Here is a 12,432-nt window from a genome sequence, read left to right as displayed (position 1 = left end):
ATTCATCAGTTTGCTTTCTGTGAATGATTGTTTACAGAATTTCATCTTGCTGGGTGTATTGCACATTTGCTTAAATGATTAGTATGGCCATATAATGTTATATGAAGTGGGTGACAAATAAGTGCCTTTAGTAGGTGATCTAAATCAAGGAAATGGCATGGCGGGATGGGGGGGGGGGGGAGGGAGGGACATGGCATGAAGTGCTGTGGCCTCAATATAGGTTGGGGACCCAGGAGCCGCTTTTAGCAGAATAAAACCAAAAGATGTTGGGAGACGAATTTCCATGTCACATCTACTTTGGCACGTAGTGGGGAAGGATCGTTTACCGTTCTGTCTGGACCAGTCCTTGAGCTATGTGAATGAGCCCACAGAAAGCTGCAGCTCATGGGCTCCCTCCACCCCTCACCCCGTATGGCGAGGGCTCCAATAGTTCCAGTGTGTTGGCAGGGCCCCAAGAGCAGAACTTCCAGGCAGGCCTGAATTTTGACTTTTTGTTTTAGAGATTAAATGCAACTCGAGTCATGAGCAAACATCTTGCCAGAGCAGTTTCTTCCAACCACAGCGTATGCAATCCATCAGAAATCGCACCCCACAAGTAGGGAAAGATCAAAAGCAGATCGGAGTCAATTTTATAGGGGCTTTAAGTGAGTTAAAAGTTGTCTCATGTCTGAATCCCTCTCTGCAGCAAACACATCATGGTATGGCCATTGAGAGGTTACTGATAAAATAATTTTACTCCGTGCAGCACAGCAGTCAACTGCTGCATGAAGCAAGCAATGAATGCAACAATGCCATCATCACCCTTTTTTAAAAAAAATGACAAGTTCTTACTGTGCACTCGCAACTTAGTTCAGAGAATAAACTTTACCTACATGGTAAAACTGGTGATGAATGCTGTCTTGGGGAGATCCATATCAAAGATGGCTTCCTTGGATACATTGGCACGATTGACAGCTCGACTGGTGATGACGTTATGGGCGAATCGGGAAGTAACTCGGCAATCAATTGTCAAGCTGTAGATATCTATGTCATCAGTATGCTAGAAAGAGAGAGAGTGGGATGGAAATCACTACTGTCTGGTAAAATACACTAATCAGAATTTGAATCAATGAGATTTATGTAGCTCAAGCATCATCCCACTGTGAATCCTGAAATATACAAGAGTGTGTGTGTGTGTGTGTGACCTTCAATATCTTGTATCACCATTTTTGATATTCGGACTACTAGATGGAATAATAATGCAATACTAATTGTGACTACAACAGTTCTACTAACAGAGTACTATCATTAAAGACTTTCTTTAATTGAATCCATATGTTCAGCACAGGGGTCAGCAACCTCTCAGAAGTGATGTGACATGTCTTCATTTGGTCATTCTGTTTCATGTGCCAGTAGCAGATTTTAGCGCAGAAGATCCCTCTATCTATCTATCTATCTATCTATCTATCTATCTATCTATCTACTCTCACTGAAGATACACCTGCTCACCTGTTGTCAGTTGATGTTTTAAATCTGATTTTATATTTTAATGTAAACTGTTGATTTTAATATTTATAGATATTTTAATTAGCTGTAAACCACCTTGAGACCTGGTTACAGGTGGTACAGGTTGAGGCGGTGGCCAGAAGCACCATCTATCAGCTTTGGCTGACACTCCAGCTGCATCCATTTCTTGAGATAAATGATCTCAGAACAGTGGTACATATGCTGGAAACCTTCAGGTTTGACTACTGCAATGCGCTCTATGTAGGTCTGCCTTTGTACGTAGTCCAGAAACTGCAGTTGGTACAGAATGTGGCAGCCAGGTTGGTCTCTGGGTCATCTCAGAGAGACCATATTATCCCTATATTGAAAGAGCTACACTGGCTGCCAGTAAGTTTCTGGGCAAAATACAAAGTGCTGGTTATAACCTATAAAGCCCTAAACGTCTTGGGCCCTGGGTATTTAAGAGAATGTTTTCTTCACCATGAACCCCACCGCCCATTGAGATCATCAGGAGAGGTCCATCTGCAGTTGCCATCTGGTGATTACTTTGGGACGGGCCTTCTCCGCTACTGCCCCAAAGCTTTGGAATGTGCTCCCTGCTGAAATAAGAGCCTCCCCATCTCTGAAAACTTAAGAAGTCTTTAAAGATGCATCTATTCAAATACTGTTTTAATAGTTTTAACATTGCTCTAAAATTTTAAATTGTTGTAATGTTTTAACTTTTTCTGTTATTTATTTTTGTTCAGGGCAGTATAAAACAATGTTAAATAAAATAATAATAATGATAAAGATAAATGATGATGATGATGATGATGATATAAATGCATTAAATAAATAAATAAATAAATCCAAGCACAGTAGTGACTCCTGCTAAATTCAATGGTATATCCTCTTCTCAGGAGTCAGAGGCTGGCATACTTGAAAGTCCAGTGTTCTAAGTGAGACACATCCATCCTGCAGTATTTTACTGAAAAACACACTGAGGCTGCTTGCAAATGTGCAGAACATCCTTGGCTCCTAAGCACAGTGTCATTGCTGAAGGGAACACACACAGCTCCCATTGGGAATTATATGGTATATGCTGCTATATCAAGTAGGGTTGTGCACGGAATGGATTTTGCATTTCATTTCGAGCTCGAAACAAAATGCAAAATGTTCAAAGCGTTTTGCTGAAACACTTGAAATGTTTCAAGTCCGTTTCATGTGTTTCGGACATATGGAACAATGGGGGACTCCAAACACTCCATTGTTCTCCATGGGTAGCTCCTAGGAACACCAAAGTGGGTTGGGTGGTAAGGCATGATGGGTGCTACCTATCACCCAACCCACAAAAGAAATGAGCAAGCAGGCAATTTAAAAAAAAAAAAATCAACCTTTCCCCCCAAACCCCATAGGATCCTATGAAAAAAGATTTAAAAATTGTTTAAAATTGCCTGCTTGCCTGTTAAAAAAAAAAAAAAATCAAAGCCCACGGAAATTAAAATTTAAAACCCATGGATTCCCACTAACTACTGACGTAAACCAATCCAAGCAGCATGATGCTAATCTAAAAGTAGATGGAATATTCCCCAATTCTTTATCCTCAACAGACTTTTTCACTCATGGTTTTAAATGGAGCAATGACATTGAGAGAAGGGTGTCCCCCCTCCCTTCCCACTGAAGCCCACCCCAGCTGCTATTAGCCCTTCTGGAGCTAAAATACAGGAATAATATAGGGATCAGCCACATCACATCAGTTTTAAGTTTGAGGATGAAGAAGCAGCCCCCAACCTCAGAGAAAATTTCTTCATGGTGTTGTTTTTTTGCTCATTGAGTCCCCTTCAGTCACTTGTTGATTCAACCCCTTGTTTCCACACACCCTTTGACCTTTCTCTGTTTTATTAGGCAACTGAAGCAAATATGCTGAGCAGCATTGCACAACTATGGGTTATGGTGGTTCAACACAAGCACTCTCAGCAACCCTAAAATTCCAAATTTTGGTTCTCTCAGGAAACAAACTTATGAATTCCAACTGACTACTGCTGTAAATAAATCCAAGCAGCATGAAAATATTCTAATGTAGGTGGAATATTCTCTGATTCTGTTGAAAAATTCTCAACAGGCTTTTTCACTCATAGTATCACATATGAGGAATATCCTCCCTAGAGAAGCTCACCACTGGTGCCAGGTCTGATGTCTTCAGTGTCAGGCCAATATTTCTTTATTTGTCATTTCAACTTGTTTTGTAATTGGTTGTAGTGTGTTTTTATGGCTTTGGTTTGTGACATTATGGGTGTAATTTCTGTATTTTTATTGTTTAAACTCATGCTGTATGTGACCTAAATACATTTGGAGAAAAGATGTAAGCTTAAAGAGTAAGGATCTTGGGAACCTCTTCATGACAGATTTACACAATGGCTCCCTATAATGGACAAAGGCACTTTTATGGAAATGTGCTCGCAATAGCGCTCTCTCTCTCTCTCTCTCTCTCTCTCTCTCTCTCTCTCACACACACACACACACACACACTGATGCACCATATTCTTATAATATCATATCCTTTTACTTACATTACTATGAATTTCTCCATACAAAATTCTAATACGACAGCCGCACATAAGTGATGGGTAGGTGGCTCTTCAATTAATAGGGAGTCAGAGGGTTTACACTACAAAACAACAATTGACTATTCCTTATGTTCAAAGGAATCATGGAATCATAGAGTTGGAGGGAACTTGGTTGACCCTCTAGCCTGGGAGTGCATATGCTGCTTCATTGCTACAGGAGTGGTAGAGCCCTTTCAAGTGGGAGAAGTCTGAAGTGTGTATTGAAACTCTGTGTCTTTAGGAAGTTTTTGGATTAGAGATTTACTGGTTATAAAGATTTATTTCCCACCTTTCAGTAAAATAAAAACCCCAAGTAGCTTACAATGATCAAACAAAAAGTTTAAAACAATTTAAAATATCACCCAAAGTATTAAATTATTAAATCCAACCCACAATGAATAGGCTTTGAGAGTTCACTGGAATGTGGGCAGTACTTCTAACTGGTGCAACCACCTTAACTCAAACATGAGAAGAGTACTTACAACACCTGCAGCACTTCTTTTCTGTAAAGAAAAGAAAAAGAACATTGTTCATTATTTGTGGAAGAATTTGGAAATATACCTGTATAACAGTAACAGTAATTGTTAAAGAGCAATTTGCAGTTTGTATAATATATATCTTTGTTTTCTATATTTAAAGTTTATACATGTAAACATTTATACCCTGTCTTTTCACCACAGAGTCTTTGGGATGACGTACAAGCCAAAATAAAACAACGTCATATTAAACTGGCATCTTAAAGATAGGAATGGTAAATGCTAAATACAGTATGTGTCTCTGAGAAGGATATTTGACAATCAAATATATGTGGGATTGCCACATGTCCAGGATTGGCCCAAATAGTCTAAGAACTGGACATCCTGTCCAGGACATAAGAAAATTGTCATCCTGGATAAGAAATGTCCCAGAATTTGTGCAGGAATGTTGCTTTATACAACAGGAATGCTGCAGCATCATGTTTTTCCTGGTGCTACAAGGTGTCAGTGCTTAAAAGCCCGTATTCTTATCCTTTCCCTTGTACCAGTGCTGCTGACTAGCTAGGTTGGCTTTCTATGTGGCTCAGTAAACCCCTTTCTCTCCTTTCTTGATCATTCCTAGTGAGGGTGATGGTGAACCTCTGGGTATAGCTGTGAAGTATACAGATGAAGACAGCCCCCTTTTTCTCAGGTGGAATTGTTGGGGTCCCACTTCTCTCTAGAGCACTCATTGTCTGATGCAGCCCCTGCTAACTGAGCAAAGAAGCACCTTTGGAAGCGGTGATTCTTTTCTCTTTAGCAGAAGGAGAACAACTGTCCCTATGCAACCCCAGCACAGCATTAGGGGTGTGCAGAACTGGCTCGACCAGTCCAAGCTCAAACTGACCAGCTCTTAAAAGAGGGGACCAGTCCGAGTTCAAACAGAACTGGGCTCGGTTTGGATAGAACCAGTTTGGTCAGCTTGGGCCAGTTTGAGTGCTCTGCTTGTAAATGGGAATCTGGTAAGGATTCCCCTTTACAAGCAAAGGGCGTGGGGGGGGATTTCCTATCTAAGTACCTAACAAGGGCTTTGGGGGACATGGGTGAGAGGACACCTTACCCTTTATGGCAGTGGCAAGTCCCCGGCGGTGGCATGGTGGCTCCATGGTGGTGTTGGCCCCTCTCAGCCCCACTGATGTACACCTCCGCTGCACTGTGGGCCAGTGGGCAGCCCAGTTCCGGCATCTGTGCCGGAAATACGCTATCGGAACAGGGTATTCTTGGTGGCAGCTTCCCCACTATAGAATCCCCTTCTCCTTCAGGTTCCAGTGACCCCTACGCTCCCTCTCTTTTGCCCCAGAATGAAGACTTTTTAACTGAAACAGGCATTTCCCCTATCTTGATTTGTTTGGCACTATACTGTGATTATTTCATTGTTTTTATTGTTTCATAAGAACATAAGAACAGCCCTGCTGGATCAGGCCCAAGGCCCATCTAGTCCAGCATCTCGTTTCGCACAGTGGCCCACCAGATGCCGCCCTCTCTCCTGCTGTTACTCCCCCACAACTGGTACCCAGAGGCACCCCGCCCCCAAGTCTGGAGGTGGCCTAGAGCCCTTCAACTAGTAGACGTCAATAGACCTCTCCTCCATGAAATTATCCAAACTGCTCTTAAAGCCATACAGGTTGTTAGCTGTTACCACATCTCGTGGTAGAGAATTCCACAAGTTGCTTATGCGTTGTGTGAAAAAGTACTTCCGTTTGCTGGTCATAGATTTCCTGGCAATCAGTTTCATGGGATGACCCCTGGTTCTAGTGTTATGGGAGAGGGAGAAGAATTTCTCTCTCTCCACTTTCTCCATGCCATGCATGATTTTATAGACCTCTATCATGTCTCCCCGCAGTTGTCTTTTTTCTAAACTAAAGAGCCCCAGGTGTTGTAGCCTTGCCTCATAAGAAAGGTGCTCTAGGCCCTTGATCATCTAGCTGTTGTTTTATCATTCTTTTAAAATGTATGCCACTTTGGTCACATTTGTACTAAAGCAGTATATACATTTGGCAAATAAGATAAAATGAATCTGCTGGAAACTCCTGGGGGCCATCAGGAAAACCATCAGGATTCATCAGCCTCTGGAAAAGATAACCTAAGTGGTCTATCCCCTCCCCCTCCAAGAAGATCTTGGAACCTTTTAAAGTCTAAACTTCACTAGTCTATTATCTCACAATGACAAAGAAAACACATATTCCACACACCATCAGTTTGTCTGGCTAAGAACACTACATCAAGTTTATTGAACTTTTAAAAAACCTTAATACAGTAGCAACCATTCCTCATCAAATCTACAATCCATACGTTCATTATTCTCCCTTTCCAATCTTATTCCCCAATTATCTTTTCCTATCCTCTGAACACACATTCTATTGTCAACTGACGTTTCAAGCAAACAGAATTGATTGATCAAATTAAAAGGAAGCATACAGCACTGGAGGAGAGTGCTCTTGAACTTTCAGAATAGGCCAGAAGTCTAGGTTGGCATCATTACAGGTGTGGGGGAAAGTGTAGCACCCCGTGGGAATTCATGGGCTTATTCCTTGAAGGGACACTATTGTTAGAGTTGCAGGTGTGCATTTGTTGAACCACTACAACTCATGTTGCAGAACATTTTTGCTTGGTTGTAGATGGAAAAGTAAATAAGAACCAAATTGCCTAACCCCTAGGCAATTTTGATGGCCTAATTAATTCCAGTCATTTGAAGGGGTCGAGAAGTTCAGACAGACTCCCACATTCACCTAAGGGTCAAACTACATGTGATATTTAGTCAGGGGAATGTTTTCCCTGAAAACATTTTGTTTATCAAAGTAGCAGCAGAAATCTACAATATATAAATCTGATATCCGATTAGTTAGGCACACCTTTCAAATCAATTAAAAGTTTATTTTTTAAGTGTTGCAGTTTTAATTACAATACATGTGGCACGGCTTCTATCTATCACTTATTTTTATATGCTTGTGTAATCCCAGGATCTGTACTGGGATACTTACAGGTCCCAAGGACATACCTGTCATCTAGATGTCACTGAAACACAAGAGACAGAGCAGGCTGTCTGCATACTGTATATCCAGGAGTCTGCTTTGATTTCATGGAGAAATTAATTAATCATAACACTTTCACCTTTAAAACTAGACTATTCATGTATTGAAAGAAATACAAGGATAAAGGTGCAGGGCCTTGCCTGTGAAGACTTTTCATAGTTTTCCAATGCTAGACTGAAGTATATTTATTTGACCACTTACCTTTATGTTCCTGATATTACTTATTAAAAGATCTGATGATCCAAGAGCAGGAATCAATGCCAACAAAGTATACAACAGCAGATGGCTCCCCATGGTCAAAAACTGAAGAAAACAGGGAGGGATGCACAGTCTTATAATCATTTTTGGAAAATACTAATAAGTAACCAGACAGACATAACCATTATTTACACAAGCCTTTTGTCAATAGCTGTGGCTGAAGTCACAGTGGGTTGTCTTAATTTTGGCACAAGCCTCTGCTCCAAAATCAGGGAATCTAGATCATTCTAATTAGATTCCTTGTAATCAAAGCATAAAGTTGGAATCAGGGGATCCATGAATTGTTGCAATGAAGGAAGCAATCTTAGGAGCAAAATGAAACCCAGAGTAATTACTTTGCTATTTTGTAAGAGTTCTTGCACCAGTTTAAGGGTAAATGTCCTTTTTCATATTCCAGGCTTCTTTATATATATTTTTATGCAGCTCATAATAGCAAATGTTACACCTTGGGATGTATTTTCCCCTCACTTTTAGTGCATAGGGAAACTGATGAGATGTGAAGAACACTTCAACATGTAATCAACCAGCAGGAGTTTGAAGTGGTACAGTAGCAGGAGAGTAGTACCAATGGAGTGTTTCTGGACTAACCTTGAAGTTTTTCACATGGGACTTTTAAAGCCCTTTAACTCGCATCTCCTCCACAATGGAGGGTGTGTGTTTACACATCTGCTAGGGATGTGCAGAGAACCGGTTCGGATACCCTTTATGGGCCTCCAAAACAATTCGAAGGATTGGCCGTTCCGCCGGTTTGAAGGAGAGGGGATTTGACTTTAAGGGCGGGGGAAGGTGCACTTACCCCTCCCTCTGCTTCCCTCCGCGGCTGGTGCTCCATTAGCAAAGGGTCCATCGGGGTGGCAGCGTACCTCCCTGCTGCCCCGTTGCCTCGTCAGACCCTACGTCAGCAAAAGTACCCGACATGCCTGCGTGCAGTGGCCCATGTGCACACGGATTGTGCTCAGGAGCTTTGGGCACGCGAGCATGCCTACGTGCACAGGCGTGTTGGGTACTTCCACTGATGCAGGGTCCGACGAGGCAACAGGGTGGCAGGGAGGTACCCTTTGCTAATGGAGCACCAGCAGGGGGGAAGCAGAGGGAGGGGTAAGTGCACCCTCCCTGCCCTTAAAGTCACCCCCACCTTTGAACTTCCCCTTCCCAGTTCCGTGCACATCCCTAATATCTGCCAAATTTATCCCGAAGTTCCTGCAAGTTATTGAGGAGTAGTTCACACACAATTAAGGTTTTTCATTGTAGTCCGATTCATATCCGGCGGGGGGCGTCCACTATTTGTGTTGGTTTTTTGGGACAACTTCAAGTTTACAATAAAGCATCCCAGTAAACTTGTCGCAAAGCCTGCTGTGTGTAAAAGTCCCTGGGACTGTTGTTATCTATCTATCTATCTATCTATCTATCTATCTATCTATCTATCTATCTATCTATCTATACTGCCCTTCCAAAAATGGCTCAGGGCAGTTTACACAGAGAAATAATAAATAAATAAGATGGACCCCTGTCCCCAAAGGACTCACAATCTTTAAAAAAAAAATCAATCTTTAAAAAAAAAAACAAAAAATTGCAATCGACTTAGAACTTCCACCTCTACTGGCATTGAAGCACTAGAGCTTTTGCGATAGTGGAAAATAATGCCCAGCCATGAGGCATCTCTCCTTGCCTACCACCTAGGGTTACATTTACTTTGCCTGTTCTAGATGGGGTTGCATTCCCCCTGAAGGATCAGGTTCACAGACTGAGGATGCTCATTGATACAGCACTGTCACTAGAGGCTCAAGTGGTTTCTGGACTACTTCCACTGATGTAGGGCCCGATGAGGCAACAGGGTGGCAGGGAGATACGCTGCCGCCCCGACGGACCCTTTGCTAATGGAGCACTGGTGGGGGGGGAAGCAGAGGGAGGGGTGTGTACCCTCCCCCCACCCTTAGTCAACCCCCCCCTCCAAACCACCAGTCCTTTGAACCGGCCCCATAAAGGGCCTCTGAACTGGTTCTGTGCACATCCCTATTCTATACAGTCTGGAGCATAATACTGGTGTTAATATAAGAAAACATCACCTCTGCTGGATCAGGCCCAAGGCCCATCCACTCCAGAATCCTGTTTCATACAGTGACCCACCAAATGCCTCTGAGAAGTCCACAGGCAAGAGGTGAGGGCATGTCCTCTCTCTTGCTGTTGTACTTAGAGGCATCTTGCCTCTGAGGCTGCAGGTGGCCTATAGCCACCAAACTAGTAGCCATGGATAGACCCATCCTCCATGAATTTGTCTATAAGAACAAATGAGTGTGTTCTTATAGTGTTTTTTATCTCCTGTGAATGAAGATGTAGAAGTTGTAACATTGCATTTAGATCCTGTCCTTCCAAGGAGTTAAGGGCAGTACACATTATTCCCTTTGCTTTTATCCTCACAGTGGTCCTGTGATGTAGGTTATGTTGAAAGATAGTGACAGGTCATTTTGGGCGGTATATAAATATATATTTTTTTAGGATTCTGGAAAGTTTCCTAACACATTTGCTACACTTGTAGCAAGACATCTACTAAACACATTTTGTTTGCCAAACTATGCCTGAGTCACAATATGCGTCATGATCCCATGAAGCTTATTTCGGTGCCTGGATATTTGGTTGCTTACTGTACACAGAGGCATGGGCTGAAAACTTGGTTGTCCCTTTGTAGAGAGCATAGTGGTGGATGGTGTTCACTGGGGCTGAGGGATGGTAGGCAGGCGGGTAATGAAGGCAGATATCTCTGAGCATGTGGAAAGTACATTTCTCTCATTACTAGAGAGCTCCTGCACTCCTGGGATTAGGCTGTGGGAAATAAGTCCAATACAAAGTCTATGGACTGAACTGACGAAAAAGGAATATACATGCACAATGTGTTTGCTTTCCCCTTCCCAAAAATGTGTGATAAGTCCCCCACTCCCATCATGTCAAAATTGCTACCTTAGTCCCTGAGTGGGGACATGGAGAGTCCACATATTGTCAGATGTGCACCTAGGTCATTTTGGAACCTGGACCTAAGGGCCTTTGGAGGACCACCGTCCCCTGCAAATTAAGTATCATCATGCTCGGACAGGCAACCACACCACCTGGGACAGACTAAAGATGATTTGCCCCCCCCACCCCACCCCACCGAGGCTGTGGAGGCCCTGGACTTGGGCCCAAAAGTCCAGGGCTAAGAACGCCTCTGTATATTGTGAGAACCTGACCTCTCTCCCTCAGCCACTGACAAAGACAGCCACTGTCTTCACTTCACAATTACTGCTCTCAGCAGCAGCCAGCAGACATGCAGGCACCCTGCTTTTGGCGTTCTTCTGCAGCCACCAAACACACATGTACTGGAATGGGGAACGAAAACCGTTCCTATGCAATGATCTCCACAAAGCCCATCTTATTGTAGCATATGGGGAGGGGGGGGGATTTCTCCAGCTGCAAACGTGGGGAGTTAAACCCTTGCATTTGGAGTTGACTGGCTACCCTCGTGTTCTGGCCCTCTCCCACTTGACACAAAGCAGGTTGCTTTGCGTGCCTGGCTGCTTGCTTGGGCCCCAGCTGTATCTCTGCTCTCCTATTCAACCCCAATTGCCTTCCTTTTCCTTGATCCCACCATTGCTTACCTTGGGACAGCTCACAGAAGAGCCCAAACAACACACGAGATAAATCTCCCACTTTCCTCCTCAAAGGCAACTGGAAAGCTGCTATTACTTCTGTGGGCAGGGAGCAAGGTTGAGGGAGAGGAATGTGATGTCTCTTTCTCCTCGTTTCCCATGGAATAAAGCCAGGAAGGAGGGGTTTTGCGTAATACTCCCTTTGCTGAGAAAGGCTAGGGGGATTCCAAACTCCAGGGAAACTAGTGTGTCTTAAAGACCATGTTTTTAAAGTGTCTTAAATTGACTTAATTGGTGAAGAGTGGTAATTTCTTGCATGCAAACAAGGTGAGAAGGGGGAATCTATTTCAGCTTGGATACACTGATAGAACAATTGAGCAGATGGGTTCCATGATTGCCACCAGTGGCTGCTGCTCATCTGCTGCCTCTCGCTCTCTCCCTCCATCTCCCCTATCCTTGCCTCCCTCCCTCCCCAGGCCTAAGACTCCTGGGGCTGTGGTGGCTTCCTATGATTTGCCTGGCTGCTGGACAGTATAACAACATCTGAGTAGACTAGAGGTACCTTCACCCTACTCTAGGCAATGGGAAACAGTCACTCATATTCTTTTATACTGTTCCCTTTATTGTGATTCTAGGAGTGAATTACTGCATCCATTACTAGAGCAATTCCCTGGTGGGTCTGATCCTTTTAATCTTAATTATTGTTTGGCTGATACCAATGATGAAGTCACCAAAGTGGTAGCCAAATTTATTTATGGGGAGATGAGACAGACATCCCACCATGGTCTTTTATAAGTTTGATCTTATGGTAGTTTTAGTCATCCCTGTATGTATTGTTATATTTATTCCACTTATTATAATTCTGAACAGCTGTGTTATTGTCACCTTTGGTTTTGTTTGGCCTATGGCTGCAATAAAAAAACTACTCTACTCTACA

The 12,432-nt window shown here is 43.0% G+C and overlaps 1 protein-coding gene across 1 annotated transcript in view; it reads right to left on the bottom strand.

Annotated features, from left to right (window-relative positions):
* The window catches only part of LOC128344665 (inter-alpha-trypsin inhibitor heavy chain H3-like), a 41,759-nt gene extending 33,839 nt beyond the window's left edge, over positions 1 to 7,920 (bottom strand). The window contains exons 1-3 of the mRNA XM_053295310.1: positions 7,819 to 7,920; positions 4,553 to 4,573; positions 873 to 1,039 (exon numbers count right to left, since the gene is read on the bottom strand). Of these exons, the coding sequence (XP_053151285.1) occupies positions 873 to 1,039; positions 4,553 to 4,573; positions 7,819 to 7,911 (281 nt within the window). The 5' untranslated portion in view covers positions 7,912 to 7,920. The remainder of the gene's footprint in view (positions 1 to 872; positions 1,040 to 4,552; positions 4,574 to 7,818) is intronic.
* Between the last annotated feature and the right edge of the window lie 4,512 nt (positions 7,921 to 12,432).

The sequence above is a fragment of the Hemicordylus capensis genome, chromosome 2, assembly GCF_027244095.1.
Source record: "Hemicordylus capensis ecotype Gifberg chromosome 2, rHemCap1.1.pri, whole genome shotgun sequence".
NCBI lineage: Eukaryota > Metazoa > Chordata > Lepidosauria > Squamata > Cordylidae > Hemicordylus > Hemicordylus capensis.
The sequence above is the reverse complement of the archived record's forward strand: the minus strand, read 5'-3'. Positions and strand labels throughout refer to the sequence as shown.